We start from the raw sequence: 25229 nt of genomic DNA, 5'->3' as shown, positions 1-25229 counted from the left end.
CTGCATCCTCACCACACCCCATGATCCGTCATGTTGTTGTTATGTCCCGACGTGTCTGTTGAGGTTTTGTTCACTGGCGTCAGGTTTTAGTCAATTAGTTAATTCTAATTGCACTTGCAGCTGAGGTGAGCAACACTTTACTAGCTGCCACAGCCTGATGTCAGTTGGCCTGAAGCACCTTGGATTAATTGCAGTTATTGGCGTTTGTTGGCAGTTGGCGACATTTTACTGTTGAATGCATATATTCAAAAGTTTATTTCATAACTGTATCATGTCTGGCATATTAAATATCTTTGTCACAATGATTTAATAACTGATTGTAGTGATCTTTATCTGTTAATGTTAGACATATTTGGATTTTAAAACACAAATACTATACAAATACTGGCAGACATATCATTATTACACTTTTTCCCTTCCTGAACACTGAGTACGGTGAAATGGTCTGTCTCTCTGGAGAAACTACAGCTCGTAGTAAATGATGACAGGAGCACAGCAGGTCAACAGCAGGTTCAGCTGTGGATGTCTTAAATCTGACAGACTAATGATATACACATTTATTTACCTGCAGTCAATAAAGTTGGGTGCAGGGTTAAAGAATCGACCTTCCATCGGTTCAGGGTCATCCGTGTTCTCCCCTGCCAGAACCATCCACTCCTCCGTGTGCTCACACTCAAACACCTTCCACTGCTGGGATGCACACATCAGCAGCACAAAGTCCGCTGTGGACACACACAACAACACAGTACACCATCATCATCAACTTTATAAGCCTAGAAAATTGACTGTTGCCTAACAGCATCTACTCTGATACTGAGATAGAGTTATGGGTTGATCTTATGTGACACTGAATTATATAAAGATTAATAAAGTTCCCACAGTTCCCAGCAGCACAGGAGCACCGCAGGGAACTGTGCTCTCTCCAGTCCTGTTCACCCTGTACACGTCCGACTTTCAATACAACTCAGAGCTCTGTCATGTACAGAAGTTCGCGGACAACACAGCCATAGTGGGCTGTATCAGGAGTGGACAAGAGGATGAGTACAGGAAACTGATCCAGGACTTCATCACATGGTGTGACTCCAACCACCTGCTCCTCAACACCACCAAGACCAGGGAGATGGTAGTGGATTTTAGGAGAACCAGGCCGTGTCCAGAACCGGTCATCAACAAAGGGGACTGCGTGGAGGTGGTTCACACCTACAAAGACCTGGGAGTGCAGCTGGATGAGAAACTGGATTGGACTGCCAACACTGACGCCCTGTGCAGAAAAGGACAGAGCCACCTGTACTTCCTCAGAAGGCTGGCGTCTTTTAACATCTGCAAAAAGCTGCTGCAGATCTTCTACCAGTCTGTGGTAGCGAGTGCCCTCCTGTACGCAGTAGTGTGCTGGGGAAGCAGCTTGAAAAAGAAGGATGCAGCACGCATGGACAAACTAGTGGGGAAGGCAGGCTCTGTTGTTGGCACAGAGCTGGACAGTCTAACATCTGTGGCAGAGCGACGGTCACTGAAGAAGCTCCTGTCCATAATAGAAAATCCTGATCATCCGCTGCACAGCACCGTCTCCAGGCAGAGGAGCAGCTTGAGTGACAGACTGCTGTCATTGTCCTGTTCTACGGACAGACTGAAACGATCGTTCCTCCCCCACGCCGTACGGCTCTTCACCACCTCTCGGAGAGGGCGACAAAAACAATAACCAACACAACAACTCTAAACTCACTACACACCTACACCACGCATGGACACACGCACTACACACCTACACCACGCATGGACACACGCACTACACACCTACACCACGCATGGACACACGCACTTTATCACACACACATCCATATGCTGGACTCCATCACACACACATCAAAATGCTGGACCTTATCACACACACATCAATATGGTGGACCCAAGTGTGGACAAAACGACTATTGCACACTGTTATCTCAATCTATCTATCTAAAACTGCTGAAGGCCCAGTTGCAGTTTCAGTTGCTTGTACTTTGCATTCTTTCATTCACTGTTAAGCTACTGTTCTAAAATGTATTACATGGAAAGTCAACCAGGACAGGGAATAATTATGCCTTTAGAGGCTTTAAATGCATAATGTGTTCATGAAGTGTTGTTTTATTGACAGTAGCTTATAACCGATCGTAAAAATGGCAACCTAGAATTTTGAAATTAATCAGTTACATTGAGTGCAAAGAGTATTTCTGTTGAAAAAAAAACAGAAAATTTAAATTTGTCTTTCTGCAGTGCCACTATTTAAGAATTTAAGAACTATATACTAGTGATAACGTGACTATCTGACAAAAATGTGTTTTGTTGATCAGGACAAAAGAATGAATAAATTGACAGATACAATGAACGACATACAGAAAGGCACACAGACACAATGACATATACACACAAACTGACCTATGAGGTTTTTAGAATTAGGTACAGTGTAGAAGTCAGGCAGATAGATCCATTTAATGAGAGCTGAGTTCATCAACACTGGAGTGTTCCATCGCCATGGGTAGTCTAAAGGACAAAAACACAAAAGAAACACAGATACAAGTATATAAGTAGAAGTAGGTACACTATTTACACAATTACTACTTTCTACCATAGTTTACCTTCTGCTGAGTTCTATGTGATGCCATGAGAGCCATAATCTAAAGTTTACTTTGCTCAAAATTCATTGTACTGTATGACTGAAGCCCTGAACTGGACAGAACACATAAACTTTATGATAACACACACTGTGACCTGAAAATGACAATGACCGCTGAAAAAAAATAAAAAGTCTTTGACATTTCAGTTATGTGTGAAAACCACCTAAACCATACCCCCACTTTGAATCAAACTTAAATACCGAGAATTGGCTTAAAGTGTGATTAACAGACTGGTATGTCAAAGGTGGCAAATTTCAATTTGTACAAAGAATGGACAAAATGACAATGAGGTGGGGTGTTTCCACTGTTCTGTTCCTATTTTCTATATGGACAAAACATTTAAACGCAATGCAGTCCAATATAACACCCTCACTAACTGTGGCCTCAAAAATAACCACATAGTTGAATCTACAGCCTTCTTGTGAAATTGAGAACCGAAAGGTAGACCACAAGTAGGACAGAACTTACATTGCAATTACACTTATATTGTACACGTATATCTAATAAACTGGAAACTCAGAGTCCAATGTGTGCAGGATATTTGCACTATTTTCATATAAACAATATGTTGCTGTTGATTTATGAAATGTGCAGGTGCTCTACTCAGACTACAACACTACAACATAGTAGTTGTGCAATATATGGTCATTTTGTCGCACCTAATTTGATATCAGGACTCACCTATGCAAAGAGCAGGCGGTATGCCCACACACAGTAGATACTGGTAGATCATGAAGATGGACAGGAAGAGACAATATCTGGGCCAGATCCTGGCAATTGCTGCACGCCTCCGCCTCACCAACATGGCTACCAACCAACAGCCATGGATTATCACCAAGAAGTTCATTCGCTGGCCAATCACATTTACCGTCATCAGGAAGCAAATCTTTTAAAAAGACAGTACATTTTCGGAGATTGGAATGAAATAAAAGTAGTTATTTCAGTTATTTTACAACCTGATACTCTTTTTTGGAGTGAAAACACTGATGCTGTGGGACAGTATACAAGAGGAACTCACATTAGCTTGTCATTTTCTTAACATAACATCTTTTGTTAAATGTTTTTTTCTTTCATTTACTCTCTTTTTTGTTATATGTGGATCTAAACATTCTCGATTCAGCAAAGAAGTAATATCTCCTAGCTACCTCTAATCCAAACTTGTAGAAGGTGTAGTTGAGTAGGTACTTGAAGCAGGGTATCAGGCCCTGGTCTAGAGTGTCCCTGGTGGCAGTGGGAAATAGAGCAGGGATGGTGGGGGGAGATCGTTGGAGCTGACGGTAGTGATGAGCTTGGTGACGATACACTGTCGCCTCAAACACCAACAACATCAGAACTATTAAATGGTTCTGCACAACAAGAAGAAGAAAAAACACTCAGTGCATTAGTTCAATGTAAGATTAATCATTTGGCCTTTAGAGCAGCTGTGAGATGGAGCTGAAGCACCATATCAGCAGACAAAGGAAAACAACATTTGTTTTTGTTGTAACCTCAATAGTTCATACTGTACTGACTGAACTGTGTTTGTTGTGGTAGTGAACTAACTTCTTTATATATGTATTTGTGTGTGTTTGTATTTTAGACACACACATATATGTATATGTGAGAGAGAGAGAGAGAGATAAAGATATATACAGTACATATATAGTTTTGACGTGTATAAACTGGGTATCATTAAGTTTTTACACTAAACTTTACATTATACATACCATATTTATATACCTTCGTAAACTTAATACAGTAGCCTTTTTACCAACTAGGAAACATATGTATATTCAATATACCTTGCTGTATCCTAGTACAGTGGCATCTTTCCTGATGCCAAACCATTTGGCTGGATCCACTGGCTCCTTATACAGAGAGGAGTTCAACATCTCCTCTGGCAACAGATTTGTTTCATTTGTTAGAGGCTACGAAGAAAAGAGAAAGGAAACAGGACAATCAACACCAAATCACTCTGTTTCTGTTACTATTACATTACTATCATGTCAGATCAAGTTGTCCCAGCTAATGGGAAAAAACAAGAGCACATTAGCACATTAGCAGTCAGGGTTAGTGATGGTCATGATGCTGACAGAATGCTTCCTCAGTTCTCTTTTCTTGTTTTTTCCATCTCTTTTTATTTAAACACATCTAGTTCAGAGATGTTACCTTGAATTAAGACATAGTGTGTACCTTACACGATTGGGATTTAAGAAGTTGAGCAATGCTGCAGTCTTGGCAATGCCCATCTATTGATCAGACATGACTGGGGTGAATTTCATTATTTTGTTTTGACAAAAAGGATAATAAGGGGGCAAAATTCTTTTGCCAAATTCTTATGAACTTTTATAGAGAAAGCACCCTGACTACACACATGACATTGTGACAATTTGACATATAAGTACTTCTATTTCGCTTGGGTAATTAAAGTTTCAGCAATTTTGTACTTCCACTCCATTACGTTAAAAAATGAATTATTCATTAACAGTTTTTACGTAAAAAATACATAATGCATTTATTTAATATGCGTCAGTGTTATTAATTCAACTAAGCATCTTGAAGATGGCGTCACACAAGAGGCCAAGATGACATCAATCATTGACAGCCCCTCACCCCCTGCATGACACTTCAGCAGCACTTCAGCAGCTATGTATATATATATATATATATATATATATATATATATATATATATATATATATATATATATATATATATATATATATATATACTTACTTTTGTGAAGTATGTCACTGCTATAATTTCTTGTTTGGTTCTCTCTTTTTTTTTACACCTGTAAACTGCAGCTGGACAGAGTCCAGAAAAAAGTTCCCCACAGGGTCAATAAAAGTATATCTTATCTTATCTTATCTTATCTTATCTTATCTTATCTTAAGAAGGGGTGCTACCTAAGGTCCTTCATACCACCAGATGAACATCAACTCCAGCATTGCTGAATGTAGCACTGGGTCCATATTCATGCTGTTTTTGCACGAATGTGTGATTTATTTATGTTTACTTTATGTTTACTTCATCCTGCTATCACATACATGCAATACCTTGTGCAATATTACTTTTTCATTTTCTTTCAGTACTCAACCTATGAATATATATTTTTGTTCAACTGTGATACATATATATTTATTAGTGTGCAACAGAGCAAACACTGTGCTTCATTTATCCATACTCACCATGTGTAATTTTCCAAAATCCATGTGCAATTTTCTCAAAACCTTGTGCAATTCTCTTCAAATATCTTTCATTGGCAAAATATTTTTTATAGTTTTTTTGTATAAAATGTACACACATATAGTGAACTTTAATTTTGTATTTCTATTTTTCTGATTATCTTATTATTCCTGCTACTATTGCCTGCTGCCTATAACACCCGAATTACCCTAGATTTAGATATAATTTAGAAAACAATGGCTATTAATCATCCCTAAACCTAAACTTGATTAAAACTCAGTTGAAAGCCTTACTCTTAGTCTTTCACACCCAAACCGGAAAACACTACAGCCAGTTTTAGTTGTTATTGTGTACCACGTTCCTGGTAAGTATTTTGAATTTTTATCTGAATTCTCAGAATTTTTATCAAGTTTAGTCAAAAAATGACAATTATTATAGGTGGTTTTCATATTCACATGGATGTTGAATGAGGCTCATGTGGCTTGTGTCAGAGGGTACATAAACCAACTCAGTGTTTTGACCACACCCTCAAATTTGTTCTAGCATTGAAATGGAACATTTCATTCTCTCTTCACACAATTCTACTTTACCAGACCATCATTTAATTAGACTTGAATTCCTTTTACAAAATACATGACATTAGGCAAAACCCTATATAATATGTCTCTCTGGTGCTGTAGCTAATTTTAAGGAAGTAACTGTATCTGCATTTAATTCAATGCCATCTCTCAGTTTAACAGAGTTTTCCTATGCTATATTCCCTCTCAAACTTCAATGATTTCTTTATCTAAAGATAGATATGATCCATTTTTTTCAAGAGTATAGGTACCACAGTCCTTTTTAAGTACAGTCTTAATTACACCTGTCCTTAAAAAGACTATTATTGGTCTTGAGCTATATTTAACCTCCCTTTTCTCTCTAAATTCTGGAAAAAGCAGTCGCCTATCACTTGTGTGGCTCTGTCCATAACAATAGCTTATTTGAGGATTTTCAGTCAGCACTTAGGATGCATCATAGCACCTTCTATTTGCATCAAACAAAAGGACTTGTCTCTATAATTCAACATTGACCATCACATCCTATGGCAGAGGCTGAAACATTTAATTGGCATTGAAGGAACTGCACTAAGTTGGTTTAAGCCATATTTATCAGATTGATTTCAGTTTGTACATGTGAAGCGGCTGTGGCTCAGGAGGTAGAGTGGTCGTCAACCTAGGTTTCCTTGATGTTGCAGTACTGTATATTGATATTAATTAAAGTTAAATGTAAATCACATCTCTCTAAAGAGATATTGTTAATGCAGCGTGTGTGCATATGTGTCTTACCAGGCTGCAGTTACTGGAGTACTCAACAGGGTTGACAACACTGAGCTGGTACAGCATCTTACACACAATGATGACACAAACCCAGACTGTAGACAGACAGGAAGCCATGGGCCCGAAGCGACCGTATGGTATTGCCAGAGACCACAACACCACCAAGACTAGGTTCATCACTGATGGCTAGGGACAGACAACCACAGAAACAAAATTTCATTTAGATAGATAGATAGATAGATAGATAGATAGATAGATAGATAGATAGATAGATAGATAGATAATGCCATGCAAAATGCCAATTTAAAGTAATACAAAAAAAAAAAGTAAGTACTCCCTGCCTTTACCTCTTCAAGTGCAACCCACACAGAGAAGAAGGCCACCATCTTGAAGATGTGGAGTTCCAGAAGCCTCCAAAGAAATACTTGGACCTCTGTGAGAATGTCAGAGAACCTTCTGGACAGAACCAGTAACCTGTCCATCACCAGACCCCACTTACTGGGAATCATCACTGAGCAAGGGAAGAGAGGGGGTGGATGAAGAAAGAGAGTGAGAGGATAAGGGGTAGATGGGAGAAACAGAAAAACACATCAATTGAAAAACAGAAATCAATTCACCCCCCACAATCCACCATAAATAGTTTATAGTCCATAGTAAATATTCTTTCTTGTGCAGCATAAAGGGACAACAACTTGCATATTGCTCCCATTTCTCTCTAAATCCTCAACCCTGTGTTGTAGAATGACAAATAAAATCACCTTGAACCTTTTATTAACCTGAACCAGTTATTCTGAAAACTGATTTTTTTTTCACTTTCGGGCATTATCCCTTACATCAATAAACAGCTAAATATAAAATATATATTGGTGTGAACCAATATCCTAGATATAAAATGTACTTTCATGAGACAGACAGACGAAAGACCGTCAAACTCACTGTTAAAATGTATCTTTCATGTAAACTGCCACAATTTTTTTTACCTTCATCTTCAGATTCCTCATCGATGTTAGTCACCAGGTGCTCCTCTTCAAAGTTCACCCCCACATTACCAGAATCATTCTCTTCAGTCCTCTCACTGTTCTTCTTCCTGGAGGCAGATTGTCTTGTTCATTACTGAAAAACGAAAACTATAGAATTCTGAGGTAATAAGGAAATGATTAGGAAATGATGAATAGAAACTCCAAAAAGCAGGGCATAAGACTGCACCATAGTCTGCCATGCACAATAGGGTATATTTACTTTACAATGACATAAATAAGTAAAAAAAATCTTGAGACAATTAACTACTGTATTGCTATTATGAAAATTAAAATTCAAGCATTTCAAATATCAAGATAAATAGATGATATGTATTATATAACAGTCAAAATTAATTTGACAGGGATTAGGTAAATATTATATAAACAGACATGATTTAATGCCTTTCCCAACTAATCATCGTACTTACCATGACACAACATACAGTAAAGGCACTCATATGTAAAGTACTTTTATTTCACTGTGACTACAGACAACACTGTTTAGCATGAAAAAAACCTTTTGATGGGACATGAGAAGTAAGAGTATGTAGTTTGTGTTACTTGCGTATAGGTGTAACATGCTCCAGGTCTGTGATTCTCATGAAGGGTTTATGGAAATAGTGCAGCTGCAGAATACAGGCCAGTAGGAAGAAGCCTGGGATCAGAATACTGCTGAAGAGTTCGGACAGAGCAAATGTCTCCAGACCAATTGCTGCCAGCCTGAGGACGACAGATGAGTACAATTATTCCTTCATTTTTTCAGTATTAAATATATATCTTTCTTATTCATAAATGAACATGCATCACTGAGTGGAAGGAACACAGGGCTAATAATGACCATGCATTTAATTTTTGCCCTGAGCCCTGAACTATTAACAGACCTAATTACCACCATTGGCCTAATATAGTCTTTGTACTGATGCTTGGGATGTTTTGGAGTATCTAAGTAATAGGCAGTTAAATAGATCTTTAGCCAGGGGTAATGCTTTAAGTATTATGGAAATCACAAACTTTGGCACCAGCCTACAACTGAAAGGGAGAGAAACAGGGACAGAGAAGTATCAGCAGGGTAGGGGAAGACACTAGACAGTCTCAAGCTTTTGTAAAAGAATGTACTGTTCTTCTGTGAAACCAGTGAAGTTTCTCCAGTATCCAGGGAAGTCTTCAAACTGGTAAGTGTAGATGGAAATCAGAACCAGCATGGTGTAGGCCACAACAAGCCACCAGAAGAGCTTCAACAGACGCCTCCACAGAGAATAGTACACCTGGGAATATCATTGAAAGAGATTTTTGGAATTAACATTTAATTTGAAATATATGTGCAAATAAATGTGCCTGAGACTTTAAAACAAAATTTTGGTCACAAACCAAGTAACACAAAGAAATGGTCTGCAGGCCTATTCTTACCTGATAGAGACAGAGGCAGATCAGGAACAGCAGCATGTAGATGATCTTGTATCCAACAAGCTTTCCAGCAAAGGAGACCATGATGAACATCCCTCCACACACATAGATCCAGTATTTGGCATAACAGCTCATCACCATGCCTCCCAGAACCTTCAGCACCGATTCATTACCACCTTCCTCTTCTGACAAGGATAACAAGTTAGAGAAGGAGGAGAGGGAGAAGGCTTATATGTTGATGCTAAAAATCAAAAGGAAAAGTCACTAGGAATATACTCTACATGGTAAGAGAATGTCAGGACCGTAAAACAGGGATAGACAAACATGTCCTCTTATACAAACCAGTAACAAAGAGATTTCATCCATTACTTGTGAAGAAAGTTTGTGTTTGCATACAAAACTGACAATTGAACCTGATGGTGGAGGGCTCTTCTTTCAGGGAGGAATATCAGTTTTTAGACAATAACAAAAAACAACCGCGCCAGGACATGGTCTGAGGAGGCTAACTTTCAACCCAAAGCAGACCATCACCATTGCACAAACCATGAACAATTTACTCAGTTTAGAATTCAACTTTTACTTTGGAACATAAATTCTGAAATACTGATGATATTACATTTTAAATTAAACCTATTTCTTAAAAATGGTGCAGAGAAGGAGCTCGGCCCCTTGTTTAAGACAGCAGCCTTAACTGCGGTGGGTCTTCTTGTTACAGTTGGATTCTATTTGTGTATATGGGGCGCCGCAGAGCACAGCTTATGCATGTACCAAGTGGGCCTCTCGTTGTGATAGCTCTGTCACAAGTGACAGACCCCATACCCCTCTCCCCTTTCATAAACCACATATGTGTATGTGTGTGTTTAAAAGATGTCTGACCTCCTGTAGTAACTTCCTGTAGTGGTGTGGCCATTTTCCTCTTCTTGCTGAAGTTTTCCTTCACTGACTGACGTACCAACAGCCAGAAGGTTAAAGTGAACAGAAGCTGGAGAGAAAAGGAGATAAAGAGAGAGATGGGAAAACACACAGACTGAGTAAACACTGTAAACACTAAGAGCAAATATTGAGCTCTCTGGCCTTCTGAAAAGCAGACAGAGATGTCTCTAACCAGCAAAGCGACCCATCCTGTTGTCTACTCTGTTGTTTACATGAACAGAACTTTTTGGGGCGTATTTATTAAACTTATACCAAATATCAGTTTTGTCGGGTATATACTAAAGTCCAGCCACAGTTGAGTTGGTTCAAATGAACTGCCACAATATAAAGCCTGATGGCTGTTTAAGACATGCTTTGCACATGTCTGGAAAGGAATAGAGAGCATCATCGTTGAAGAGAACACACTTTTGGAACTGCACTCTCTATTTAAGTATTAAGGATATATGGTAGAAAACATTAGTTAAATAGCTCATTGTCAGTGCAACAAAAATATCAATATCTGAATTCATTAAAACATTAACATCCTTTTTGTCTCATGTACTGAATCTTTCTGTGTTATTTATGTAGTCTGGCACAGCCAAGAGTTGAAATCATGATATTTTGCAAACAAGTAACAGGCTGCACCAACTGAGCTCATGCCTCATAGTGCTATGTGGAGAGATGAGCCCTACTTCAAGTACATCTTGTTTGTTCGGTCAACTTAATGGACAAGTTCCAGCTTGCAACAGCTATTTTCCACAACAGTGAAAGGTTATATTTCATGATTAATATCACACACATCATAAAAGATAGTTTAACCAAGTAGCTTTACTCTCATCTTACCATAGCTCCCAGTCTTAGACAGGGGTACTGGGCTCTGTCCAGTCCCAGTTGCCTGAGGCTCATGGTTCCCACAGTGGTGGGCAGTTCAGGCTGAAGCTCCATGGCCCAGATATACTGCAGACAGCACAGAGCCAGGCCATACAGGAGGATGAAAGGGGAACACAGTGTGGCTGCATGCCGTCTGCAAAAAGAAACAGCTAACTGAATTTCGGTCAAAACCCTGAAACAACACATTAATGTGGGTCAAATCATAGTGTAGCCATGGAAATCTAAACAACTGTGCTGATATCACTTTAAACCATAAAATGTTTGTTTGTTTAGTTTTGAGACTTTGTGACTGACACAACACAAGCGATATCTGTGGGAATTATTGAATAAATAGACTGAACTTCAACTAAAACTGTCATATTGAAATGTAGGTTAGATTTCCAGGCAGTGCTGCAGGCGTTACCTGCCACGCAGGATCCAGATAAGACAAGCCCACAGCAGCAGCACAAATGTCAACCAGCTGTGGTACGTGATGCTCCAAACCTGACCAACATGGAAACAGCACATGGGAATAGGGACAATGCCAGTCTGTAACATCCATAATGTGATGCTGTCTTGGTATGCTGCACAGGAACTATCACCAAGAAACATCAGTTAAACTAGACTAGTTAAGTTTAGTTTTGTGAATTGAATAAATAAGCTGAGATAGCAAATGCATAGCATAAATGCATAAAATCATTGTTTATTCTGACAGTTACCATCATGGCTATGAGAGCACAGACATAGCTCTGCTGCATGACCACCTTTCCAAGCAGGAAAAACGGACTTTCACTCTGCTGGTCACTGGGGGCACCATTGACACCTGGCAAAAATAACAATCATCTCAGTATGCAGAACATTGCATAGAATAAGAACAAATCAACTGAAAAAACATCACCAAGATATTTGATGTTTTCTATATCATCATATCTGAGTAATAAGTAAGGAAGTTTTTTCTGTTGAAATTCTTGACGATTAGTTTATTATATCTTGGCTCTTATTTTTACAGTTTTGGCCATCATTTCAATCAGTCATAATTTCATTGAACTCAAAAAGTTAATAGCTGACAGACAGGAACATTACTATGATAAAGTCAGACGGGTCAAGAAACAGAAGCAGTCAAATGGTCAGACAGGTTGGAAACAAATGACCAGTTTATCCAGATTATCCAAACCACTTTATTTGGAGGTCAAACTAAAAGTGAATACACCCTGAAATGATGTTTATAATCCCATATTGAACAGGGTGACTGTGTGTTTTGTTTTGTTTTGTTTTTTGTTGCTATCATCATTGTACAAATTAAATGAAAAACAGATTTGCAGATTTGTGGTCCTGTGTCACTGTGCCACTCTACACCATCCAGACGAAGATAGGATTTCCTAGAGGAGCTCTTTTCACTTGAGCATTGTCATCAAGCTGACTGTGATTGGCACAGCTGTTTAAGAGCCATGAAAGCAATGATGTGACTTTTTGAGAATGTATTTCATTATTTAATCATCACATCCTTTGATCTGTATTCCACATCACCAAGCCCTTTTGCACTTTGCACTGCTGCACATATGTGAAACAAGACAGCAGTCTAGCCCTACGCCTACTGCTTTGCACTGATTCTTTGCTAGCAGAATCATCATCTCCTTGAGTCTGCAACAAGTTTACTCAAACTTAAACTCTCAAATTAATCCTATGTAACAGTGGAAGAGTACACAGTCAGAAATCCTGTCTAACATTAAAGCATGCATATTTGAAGAAATTACAGCACTTTTATCCAACTATCATTGGGTTTGTACATATATTATTTGTATAGATTAGAATTATTATTAGAATACATTGTTTAATTGCGGATGAGGGAACAATTGGTTATTTTGATATAATGTGATAAGTAAGTAGTGATCTTAAGTGAATGGGTCACTTCTACTAACCATATTCATTTTGGCCAAAAACTGACTTCCACATTGTCTAATTTATTTGCAATCACCAATATCCTGATCAGATTTTACACTGCTGTAATGTTGTGTTTTCAAGATATTTTTGAAATGACACAGACACACACTGATTTCTGAGAACAATATTGTTTTTCATACCCAGATCTGGCGGACTATCTCCAGCCACATTTCCTCCGCCGCTGCTTTCTGTTCCCATAGAAAGGAGCATGAGCTGAAAGAGAAGTGCACACACATGCACACAAACACTAAACTGAAGTCAAACTGTAAATATGTATTTACTATACATACTGTAAATCATTGTGTGTGTACATATGCATATGGAAACTCAAATGATAGCAAGTGTCCATATGATTTGGCCTTCATGGTGGACATTACCAACCACCTCTCAGAGCTCAAGCCAGCTTTTCAGCTCACTGCCTTCAAAATGGAAATAATTTGAAGTGAAATTAAAGCTGTGGTAAGTGCACTGGAATGGGATAACTGCATTTCTACTTAAGTTTAAGTTTAAGTTTATTTACTTTATTAATCCCGAGACTGGGAAATTGGTTCTCTGCATTTAACCCACCGCAGGTCTCTGCAGGAATACATATGCATAATAAGCTTCTCAGGTGCTGCCCCCATCACCCACACACTGAGTGTTCGGCGGCTCAGGTGGTGCCACAGTATGGCCCTCAAAGTATGTTCTAAATGTCAAAAGGTTCCCCAACCCTGAGCTACATTGTTTGAGGGTCAAGCTTAGTGCTTGATAACCAGGAGACTGGAGTTTGAATCCAACTTAAGCTACAAAGCTCCTCTGCTTGTCCTGAAACTCCTTTAGTGTTATGTCTTAGGGTGCAATCAAATCATATTTCACCAGACCAAACCGATTTACTTGCTGTGGCAAAAAAAGAGAGGGACAGGAATTTTGAAAGATAAACAACTTCCACTATTCTGCACAGAACATTAAATTAAGGAGGAGATATATACTCTAGCCATTTAATTTCAGTTGACAAAATACCCAGAAGAACAGGGAAGAGTATTAAGTACAATGGTCTGCCTCGCAAACATGAGCAGAGTAATAAATGTACTAGTATTTATATATAGTATATATGGTATTTATTTCTTGGGCACAGAGATATGATTTTTTTACCTGTGTGTCATCTTCCTTCTGTTGAGTCCATGACTGTAACTCCACCATCTCCTCCTTTAATACTTCCCTTTTCTCCTGCTTCTGTTCCTCCTCAACCTGCTAAACACAAATACAGCATCTGAGAATAAACACATATTCAAATTTAGAGCTTTTTCAAATGAGAAAATCAACTACAATCAGCTATAATCATTGTGCAAGAGATCTGGTTGGTAACAGAGTCAGGATAGATCCAAATTCCACTGGCAAAACAGTGGTTCAATGCACCCGTGTTCCATTGTAAATCCTTGCTCTGCCAATGACAATTGCAATTGTGCAAAAAAGGTCTGAGGTGGGCAGAGCAGGCTATGTTTGATATTTATTTAAAATAAATGTAATTTGCTTATTATTTTTCAGATGTTAACTAAAAGTGAAAATTTTTAAGATAAGATAAGGTACGATACTTTATTAATCCCCAGCTGGGGAAATTCAGTTGTTACAAGCAGCAGGTAATGGCAGTTGCAAAAAAAAATAGCAATAGAAATAGAGCAATACAAGATACAAAATACAAAATAAAAGCGGACTATAAATATGTACAATTATACACAGGGTCAGAAAGAAAGTATGTAAAAACTATGTATACGTAAAAAATATATTTTGCTGCAAGAACTGTAAGAAAAAAATAAAGAAATAAATATGTATATGTCACAGTAGAATACTATGATACGTACAGTACTCAATAAGGAGTGGAAAGAGCAGTATATCAAGGTACTAGGTGTATGATAGATCATACATCACTGCAAAAAAAACAGTCTGAGTGTGGAAAGCAGTGCTAAGTTAGGCAACGCTGGAGTTGAACACTCTGACAGCTGTTGGAATGAAGGACCTCGGGTAGTGTTCCTTCTTGCAGGGTGGATGCAACAGTCTGCGACTGAAGGAGTTGCTGAGGGCCCCCACCGTGTCATGCAGAGGGTGGTAGAGGTTGTCAATGATAGATGTCAGCTTGGCTAACATCCCCCTTTCACCTACGACCTCAGTGGTGTCCAGAGGGCAGTCGAGGACAGAACCAGCTATCCTGACCAGTTTGTTCAGTCTCTTTCTGTCCCTCTCAGAGCTTCCACAGCCCCAGCAGACCACTACGTAGAGGATTGCAGATGCAACCACAGAGTCATAGAAAGTCCTCAGTAATGTCCTACATACTCCAAAGAACTTCAGTCTTCTCAGGGGATGGAGACGACTTTGGCCCTTCCTATAGAGGGCATCAGTGTTAGTGGACCAGTCCAGTTTATTGTTAAGGTGTACACCCAGGTGTCTCGACGTGTCTGTTGAGGTTTTGTTCACTGGCGTCATGTCTTTGTCAAGCACTTCCTGGCGTATTGTGAAATCTAACTCTCCATCGTTTCAGGCCCTTGACTTCCTGGTGTTTCCCGCCTGTCTGATTGTCTCCACTTGTTTCTTGTTACCTAGAGTATATATTGTCTACGTTTCCCCTGTCCTGTGCCAGATTGTCTTGTGTTCCCTCGTTGTTCATGTCAGTCCAGCATTTTTGCATTACTTGCCATAGTATTGAAAGTCTTTGTGTTTTGTAAAAAGACAATTATCCTTATTTTTGAACACCCTTGGTTATTGTTTGTACTTGAGAGATCTTTTGTTATTAAAACCGGCCTGGAGCCTTTTTGTTTTTTCACTCTTGTGTATGAGTCGTGTATTTGAGTCCAGAACCTTGTGCCTGAGCGCTTGTGATAACCCAGGTATTTGTACTCCTCCACGATCTTAATGTCCAAACCCTGGATGCACACAGGTGCAGTCAGTTGTGCTTTCCAGTGGAAGTCAATCACCATCTCCTTAGTCTTGCTGGCTTTTACTGTATGTGCAGGTGGTTTAGTCCATACCATTCGACAAAGTTACACATAACTTCTCTATATTCCAAAACGTTCCCCTGTGATACACATCCAACGATGGTTGTATCATCGGAGAACTTCTGGAGGTGGCAGCTGGTTGAGTTGTGTCTGAAGTCCGAGGTAGAGGGTGAAGAGGAAAGGGGAGAGCACAGCACTCTGCAGACCCTAATGACTTAAGTGATTGCTGGGAGGGTCAATGATCCTGCAAGAGGATAAATGCCTGGGACTCCCCATCAGCAAGTTACAACTGAAGAAGGCCCTTGGATAAGAGTTGGAACGTCTTCTAGAACCTTTAGCAAGTCTTAAGAACTTACTGTGAGAAATGTGCAAATGTTTTTAGCTAAAATTGTTGACAAAAAAGTAATTTTCGTCATGCAGCGTGTCACCATACATCTGTGCCATCTTGGCCATCATGTAATTACCAATCATCCAAACATTCAATGTCAACTTATTTCAATACTCTGCAGGACACATCAGTTCGTACCAATAAAAAAGAAGTAATAGATACCTGGTTAGGTGTTCCATGACATCCTGTCTTGAGAACGGTTGCTATGGTAATGTAAAGAAGGAACAGTATTCCTGGGTTGACATAAACTGGCCAATCATGATGAGTATTAAGGTTGAGGTCATAGGTCGAGGAGCAGTTTTCTGGTTTGATGATATCCTTTAGACCAAAGAGTCTGTGGAGGAACAGAGTTAAAGAGATCAATACAGAGAGTTTGGGGATAAAGACAGCAGCATGTGATTAACAAATCAAATGTTGAACAAATTCTTAACATAGAATTAGGTAGGATTGATGCAAGCATGAAAAGGTGGAATCAGTAATGGTAATTATACATTCCAGAGTAATGATCTGGGGGTAGGGTCTGGCATTGCACAGTCTGACAGTTTTTTAAGTTAGTTGTCAAGTGAATTAAAGAAAGACCAGTCAACTTCTTTGTCACTGAGAAATCAGAATGAGAGTCTGCCTTATTGGCCAAGTTCAGAATGTTCTCAAACAAGCAGAGGATCTAACACGTACACATGTCAAAATAGAACACTGTGCAGGGCAACATTATTGGCAAGAGCAATGTATTATTTTTAACAATAATAATTGGAATGCGGAATCACACCAGTGATTGTAAGTTAATATTGTTCATATATGTAAATATGTATGCTTTGAATCGTGCTCTATGCAGTTTAAACTGAAGTTGTATTGTTTATTTTCCGTTGAAATGAGGAAATTAAATTTTTAAAAATGCTATGTATATATATGTATATGTTAGGTTATAATGGCCTTTTTAAGACTTAGATACTATGCTTTAAATAGAGAGGTGATGTGAAAGTCAGTATAATGTTTTGAAACTTATTTCTAGAATGTCTGTGTCGATCAAATAAATCAATCTGAAATCCATTTAGACACTGTAGAAACTGTGATATTGAATTTTATCAGGTCTTGCAAATGTTTTCCAGCTTCTCTTGCATCTTTGAATAAAAACACTTGGAAACAAATACCAGCTAATATCAACTGCACTGCTTCAAATGTGGCCTTAATTTATTCTTACTCCAAAATAAGAATAAATTCAAAACCCACAGAATTTATAGTTCATTTCACAATTCTTCTACCTTTACATATTTCACAATTTTATATCACTAAATACAAACCAAAAAGTCCAAGTCTGAAAAGGCCTGTAACAAGATAGTGACACATCTGACAGGACAATTTAGTAACAATATATGAGAGGTACGTCTACAAAATTTGGAATAAAAAACCAATACCCATCATGAGGCACAAATATAATACAGTGTGTCAACTGAGGTAATGGATAAGTGCGAGTTTCTTGAAGGACAAAAGCAGATTATGTGATAAAAGTTGAATTAAGATGCTAAGCGTTGCAGTTTATTTAAAACATTGCACCTTGATTATTGGAATATATACAAGTGAATGTACATATACTGTACATACAGACCTGATCAAAATCTTAAGACCAGTTGAAAAATAGCTAGAATTTACCTTAATGAGGTTTTAAGTAGAGCTACAGTATGCAAAAGCAAGAAGGGGGAGTGTAACAAAAAGCACTTTGAAAAAGTAATTTATTAAAAACAACAAGTAAACTGAAACAGGCTGTTTATCAGCTGATCAAAAGTTGAAGACCACAGGCTATAAAAGCCAAAATTCACACGGTCATGCCCTCCTGATGGCTAAAGCTAAGAAGTTTTCTCTTCTTGAACGTGGTCGGATCGTCGAGATGTGGAAAAAAAGTTTCATTCTCTGATGAGAAAAAATTTAACCATGGCGGTCCAGATGGCTTCCAACGTTACTGGCATGACAAGGAGATCCCACCTGAGATGTTTCTACCCGGCACAGTGGAGGGGGTCCATCATGATCTGCATTGCTTTTTTCATTCAGTGGAACACTGGAGCTTCAGGTGGTGCAGGGTCGTCTGTGTGGTAACAGCTGGGTTTTTCAACAGGACAACGCTGCAGTTCACGATGCTCGCTTGACGAAGGACTTCTTCAGGGAGAATAACATCACTCTTTTGGACCATCCCGCATGTTCCCCTTATTTAAATCCCATAGAGAATATCTGGGGATGGATGGCAAGGGAAGTTTATAAAAATGGCCATCAGTTCCAGACAGTTGATGCCCTTAGTGAAGCCATCTTCACCACTTGGAGCAATGTTCCCAAAAGCTTCCTGGACACACTCGCATCAAGCATGCCCAAACGAATTGTTGAAGTGATTAACAAGAACGATGGAGCGACTGAGTCCTACTGAGAAAATGTTTTGTTCTGGTTTGGAGAGTTTTTTGTAATTTTTTGAGCGATGGTCTTAAACTTTTGATCAGCTGATAAACAGCCTATTTCAGTTTACTTGTTGTTTTCAATAAATTACTTTTTCAAAGTGCTTTTTGTCACACTACCCCTTCTTGCTTTTCTTCCTCATTAAGATCCAAATGTGCAAAAAGTAAATTCTAGCTATTTTTCAACTGGTCTTAAGATTTGGATCAGGTCTGTATAGCCTCATCACAATATGAAGAAATTATCACTACCTCTAACCCTGATAGGAAACTTGCTACCTTGAACATTGTTTCAGTAGATGATAAGAGAAGTAAAAAGTTTGTCCCTTCTCACACAGTCCTGATTTGTTTCTTCCTGTTCCCACCTGTCACTTTTACTGTTGCCAGTCCAGGCCCATCCTGAGCCCACAATTTCAATTCCCATCCTGTTTCATGCCATTTCCATTGTCTAACCATTACATGAAAACATGAAATATTAAAGTGATATGGTTTCTGAAGTAGACCTGTTATCTGGCTGCAACTTGTGGGTAAAAATAAAATAAAATAAAATAGTTTATTCTGAATTTATGGTAAGGCTATAGTACACGAATAATTGTTGGAAGGTAAGTCCTTAGGCTAAGTTTCATTGTTCATTCCCCATTTTTTGTTCAAACTCTGGTACATTAAGCATTAACAGTACATTAAGCCTGGTACATTAAGGGATTGCCCCTTTCGCCAATGACTCTTAGGAATGCCTGCGCAGGCCGTCGTCTGTTGAGAAATAACCGCTACTGAATTTTGGCGATTGACCAATCAGAATTGAGTATTTGTGTGAGTGCCGTGTTCTAAATATATTTAATTTCCCCAGCTGGAGATTAATAAAGTTTATCTTATCGTATATTATATTATCTTAAAATATTATGCTAGAGGGGCACCTCAGAAATGACACTAAAGAGGGTCCAACAGCAACATATTTTGAAGTGTATGACCACTGACCAAGCTGCTATACTTGTATACTGTATACTCACTTTGCCAGTGACAACAGGTTGGCTTACTCAGAGTACATTTTGACTGGCCTACTTTTATCTTACATTTTTATTTAATGTGATTATTTAACTTTTACTTGAGTAAAGTGTTTATAAATTAACAGTACTTTAAAGTTAGTTGAAGTAAAACATTATTGTACTCTCTCCACCATGCTATATGCAGTCATCAAGTAAATAATATGGTACAGCCCACACAATACCTAATACTCAAAAACAGTTTGCTCAATTTAGTTATGCAGATTTTTATCGCTTATAATGATCACTATTTAAGCCTTTTCTTATTCCTTTGAGTCAGACTTATCCAGAGTGTATAAATAAAAACAGGCACACACACACCCACCCTCACTTGGGTATCGTCCTTAGGTAAAGGGCAGACTTGGCTGTTTGATGTACAGCCGGTTAAGTGATACTGACACAGACCTGGCAAGAACCCAGGTGATAATAGATGTGAGAGAAATAGAGAGGGAAAGAGATCATACTCAACAGTGGAATGCTGCACTGCTTGCTCATCTTTCAGTTTAGCCAATAAGATGAGCTGAGTTGATGAAGCATCAGCTGCTAGCTAGTCATTCCACACATACCATTCCATTTACTCTCCTCACATCCTTCTGCTGTAACTCATACATTCACTTTCCATTTTCTTCTCTCTATCTCTAAACTCACATATTCTCTCGCACCCCGGCTGTTTCTTTTCAATCCATTTCCACAGAAGTTCCACACATTGCAGGTAAACTATATTGAAGGTTTCCTGAGAGGAGGGAACATGAGGAACATGATCATTATCACTCTGCCAAAGAAATACTGGTCATCTACTAAACGACAAAGACAAGCACAATGGAGGTAGTAAAGACCAATTTCTGGGTCAGAGAGAAAAAGATGTGACTAAGCTCCTCAAGTAAGGGGAGTGGCTTTGCACTGCAATATATCAGAGATGGTGAAGCTAACATCTGCGTGGACAAATAGTCACACCATGGTGTAATTTATGCCTGAATTGAAGTGCTTTCAAATAGATAACTTTAATTTTTCAACTCCTATGAAGAGCAGTGCACATCCCTTTCCCTATACGTTGACTCATCCAGAGACAGTCCAAAACAGGGTTATGTGTCTGTCTGAATGGGATACCAACATATCAGCAAAGCACAGAGCAATAACTAATGCACAGCAGACACTAGGTGGATTAATGGCTGCCTTTACTTCATTTACATAAAGCACACTGAACTTTTATCTCTTTCTGATGCCATGACTGTGCTCTTGTCTCAGTTGGGTGGAGAAAACCAGGTCCCTACTGCACTCCAGATGCTGCTTCAAAACACCCCATACATCTCATGCTTATTGGAAACTTGTAACTTCAGGTTTTGGGACCAATATTTCTGTTAAAAAGAGAAAGTGGGAGCAGCAGTGTGACAGAGTGGACTGAGTATAACATGACTCTGTCATTATTTAAGATATACAGGAGAGCATTTGAGTGTACCAAAATAGACCTTTAAACTCTTATGTGGCACATATGTTCATTTATGGAGGCCAGCAGGTGTGATGGGGAAAATGTATTTGTGCTCTTATAGGAATAACTCATGCACATAAATTACTCATTTGGGCATACAAATACTTTTATTGTCACACCGCGGTGAGGTCTGTCTTGTCATTGGGTTTTTGTCTCGTCTTTTCCTGTTTTATTTTGAAGGTCTAACTCTCCTCTCGTTTCAGAGCACCTGCCCTCCCTCGTGTGTCCTGTGCGTCCGCCCTGATTACCCATTGTTTCCACCTGTTCCTGATTACCCTCCATGTGTTAAATAGTCTGCGTCTCCCTTGTCTTGTGCCAGTGTGTCTTTGTCCGTCGGCGATTCACCCGTGCCTGTCTTCCCCGTCCGTCCTTGTCACAGCCATAGATCTCGTTTGTTCAGTACTCCTGTTTCCTCCTCGTGAGTGTCTTTTGTTTGTAAGTTTGATATCTTAGTTTTTGGTTTATTTTCACAGTTTATTCCTTAGCCGAATTGTTTTCCTCTAGCGTGAGTGATTTTCTGTTGTTTCCTTTTTAGCGTAGATATATCTGTCATTTCGTATTTTGCTTAGTACTTTTGATTTCATAGTTTTTCTTATTCAGTCTCCTTTTCCTAGTCATCATTGTCCTTTGTGTTTTCCTCCCTTTTGGAGCGTTTTCTGTTCGTTGTTGTTAGAGTAGTTAGTGATCTAGATTATCCTCTCAGTAAGCGTTTTCTGTTTCTAGTGATTTTCATTTCTTAGTGTTCTTGTTTATCCTCTTAGTGAGCGTTTTCTGTTATCATTTTGATAGTCATAGTTATAGCCATAGGCCTAGTATAATTATATAGCCTATTCCTTTGACACTCGTTGAAGTGGACCTTGAGTGCTTATTCTCCAATAAAGATCTGTGTGTTCAATACTCTGCATCTGAGTCCTGATCTGAGTCCCGGCCTGACATTTATGTTTTTCTCTTTAAACAATTCCATAAAAACATACATTTAATTGTAAGCTGTAATGTTTAAGGCTTTTTTAAACCACTACATCTACCAGGCTTTGTAGTTTTTAAAGGTGTGAACAGAAAAAAACATTTTGTCAACTGTCATACAACTGTTATATCACGAACACAAACAAACTTCTGTCATGATTATACAGTGCAGGTCGAGCAGAATTGATGGTAGAGATCAGATCAGATAATTAGACGTGACACAGCGCCAGCATAGAGAAAAAGATGTGACTAAGATCCTCAAGGAAGAAGGAATATTTTTGACCTGTGTCTGTAGAGGTTGCTGTCTTATGTGCTACCAGTGACTCACGAGTCAGAAAAAGTGACCCATGTATTTTGTGGTCTGCAGGAAATCTAGCAGCAGAGGGTGGAATCATGGATGGAGTTGAGCTAGAGAATAAAAAAAACAGTCTTAAATCGACCATGCATCTACAGTAATCTATCTACCTAAAATGCAGCGTACAGCAGAATAAATAAATAAATAACAAGCCTGTACCCAGGGTACAGAGGGTCTGTGCATAATGGCATATATATAGCTGAGACAAGGGGCATGCAAGTGGTGAGGCTACACATGGCCTCACGCTTCTGAAGGGCCTATGTAACGGACTATTTTAAATTAAAAGCTGATCAGCCTCTCACTCCATCTGTTTTACACATGTGTGTGAGTTTGACAACATGTTTAGATTCCTTTTCTAGCTCACTTTTCATATATAGAGCAATTATGCTGTTCTTGGCTTATCCTCAGATGAGTTCCATCTTCACAAAGTTTTTCAGCACTTCTCACTCTTACACTCTCCAGAAGTGAGTTGATCAGGCTGATCAGGCTCGATCTGAGCCAGGCTGGTTTAACCACTGCTCCTCTTTCTACACAGCCTCCAACCATGTCACAGATCATCTTCCTTTGTGGTCCTTTAGGCTAACTCTCAGCACTTCACCCAGTGTTGGCAGTAAGAGGACAGATACATCACCTCTGTGCCATTGCCCATAACCAAAGGGGGTTTAATTTAGAGCAGGTGTGGGCAACCTCCTGCCTCTGGGACATATACAGCCCGTGAGACTGTGCAACACATAAATACAAGAAATAAATTACTTGGCCATACTTTTTCAACAATAAAGACAATAACATGTATGCATGTAGTGGTTGATGTCACATCAATGCATAATGGTGGCTGTCAGCAAAACACAAACTATGGTAGTTTGTGAGGACAAGTTCACAATAATGAAAAAGGCAAACTCTCAAGAGTCTTTATAGCTTTATAGCAAGTTTGTGGTTTAGGCCTTCAACTTTTGCACCCTCTAAATTGTATTCCCACCCCGCTTTTATTGGTGCAGTAGGTGAGAGGCAGGGGTAGATGATGGTAGTGTGGCAATCGGCAGTTACATGTGGCCTGTGGTAGCATTGTAGCAGCTAACAATAGCTAAAGCGGTGGTAGTATGATAGTATCTTAGCAGTTAGTACTGGTAGCTAGCAGTTAACATTAACAGTATAGGTGAATCTAGCTTTATTGTCTTCTTCTGTTCCTCTTAGCAGGTAGCGGTTAGCACTTAACATTAGCTAAATGGTTGCATCGGAACTGTATTGTCTTCTTCAGTTCTTCTTAGCGGTTAGCATTAGCATTAGCAATAGGTAAATGATAGCATCGGTACTGGCCACTACCTGTAGCATCTCTGGGTCAGTTGAACGTGGCAGTGCTGTTTGGATTGTGTAGAAGCAGTGTGAACTGGCACTATGGGGGGTGACTCTGGGACGCCAGAGTTCACCGCCTAGCCTCCTGGAGGTGTAGTGGGACGAAATAGGCGAAACACTGTTGAAGGGAGGTTTCCACCTGATGACCCCCAGAGACGTGTTAGGAATCACTGCTCTTTGGCATGTATAGAGGCAGATTAGGGCTCCGAGGTTCTTCACTGAGAATGAATCCTCTTTTTGAGCACAAGTATTGTGTTTAAATTAACTGAACCATGCTGAACTGGAAGAGCTGTATGGACAAATGTGCTTGAATAAAGTTAACGCTCTTCAGCGGAGTTTGGGTGCCAAACAAGCAGCTTTCACAAGACTACATTCTGACAGAGACATGTGGAAAGTTGTATGGCGAGCAAGCTAATGGCTCAGAAACTGAAACCTCATTCAGGAGAAGAGTTAGTGGAGGAGTGTCATGTTGCTGCAAAGCTGCCTGCACCAGTTTTTAAAGTAAAACTGTCCATGTACATCAAATAATTCTAGAAATGAGGGGGAAACCTGCCATGGAACTCAGTAACTCAGACAGCAAGTATCTTTGTGATTTGCCCTTCATGGTGGACATTACCAACCTCTCAGAGCTGAACCTGAAGCTTCAGCCAGCTTCTCAGCTCTCTGCTTTCAAATGTGATAACATATGAAGTGAAATTAAATGGCAGGTGCAACTGAAAAGGGATAAGACTGCGCATTTTCACAAACAAAAGCCTGCTATGACATGCAAAACTCCTTGAGGTGGTGAGAGGTTTTCAGGACATGAAACGTTATCAAAAGAAACTGAAAATGCTATACTTGCTATGCTGTTTATTATGGAACCAGCTGAGTCTTTACAAAACTGACTCTTACAATGACTCAGATCTACTCAAGACTGACTGACCCAAACCTGGAAAACCAGCTGTGAGTAGCATCATTTCATCGTCACT

At 39.1% G+C, this 25229-nt stretch overlaps 1 protein-coding gene across 3 annotated transcripts in view; it reads right to left on the bottom strand.

Moving 5' to 3' along the window:
* The window catches only part of piezo1 (piezo-type mechanosensitive ion channel component 1), a 105726-nt gene that overhangs the window by 50846 nt on the left and 29651 nt on the right, over positions 1–25229 (bottom strand). For 2 of the 3 annotated variants that reach the window (XM_041947486.1, XM_041947488.1), the window contains exons 7-24: positions 16798–16969; positions 14413–14511; positions 13422–13494; positions 12060–12163; positions 11765–11844; positions 11314–11494; positions 10435–10540; positions 9562–9743; positions 9271–9419; positions 8716–8874; positions 8116–8222; positions 7483–7646; positions 7145–7321; positions 4433–4558; positions 3797–3997; positions 3333–3537; positions 2413–2517; positions 566–722 (exon numbers count right to left, since the gene is read on the bottom strand). In XM_041947486.1, coding sequence (XP_041803420.1) covers positions 566–722; positions 2413–2517; positions 3333–3537; positions 3797–3997; positions 4433–4558; positions 7145–7321; positions 7483–7646; positions 8116–8222; positions 8716–8874; positions 9271–9419; positions 9562–9743; positions 10435–10540; positions 11314–11494; positions 11765–11844; positions 12060–12163; positions 13422–13494; positions 14413–14511; positions 16798–16969 — 2547 coding nt within the window. The remainder of the gene's footprint in view (positions 1–565; positions 723–2412; positions 2518–3332; positions 3538–3796; positions 3998–4432; positions 4559–7144; positions 7322–7482; positions 7647–8115; positions 8223–8715; positions 8875–9270; positions 9420–9561; positions 9744–10434; positions 10541–11313; positions 11495–11764; positions 11845–12059; positions 12164–13421; positions 13495–14412; positions 14512–16797; positions 16970–25229) is intronic. The other variant, XM_041947487.1, reaches the window with a different exon arrangement.

The sequence above is a fragment of the Chelmon rostratus genome, chromosome 11, assembly GCF_017976325.1.
Source record: "Chelmon rostratus isolate fCheRos1 chromosome 11, fCheRos1.pri, whole genome shotgun sequence".
Taxonomy (NCBI): domain Eukaryota; kingdom Metazoa; phylum Chordata; class Actinopteri; order Chaetodontiformes; family Chaetodontidae; genus Chelmon; species Chelmon rostratus.
The sequence above is the reverse complement of the archived record's forward strand: the minus strand, read 5'-3'. Positions and strand labels throughout refer to the sequence as shown.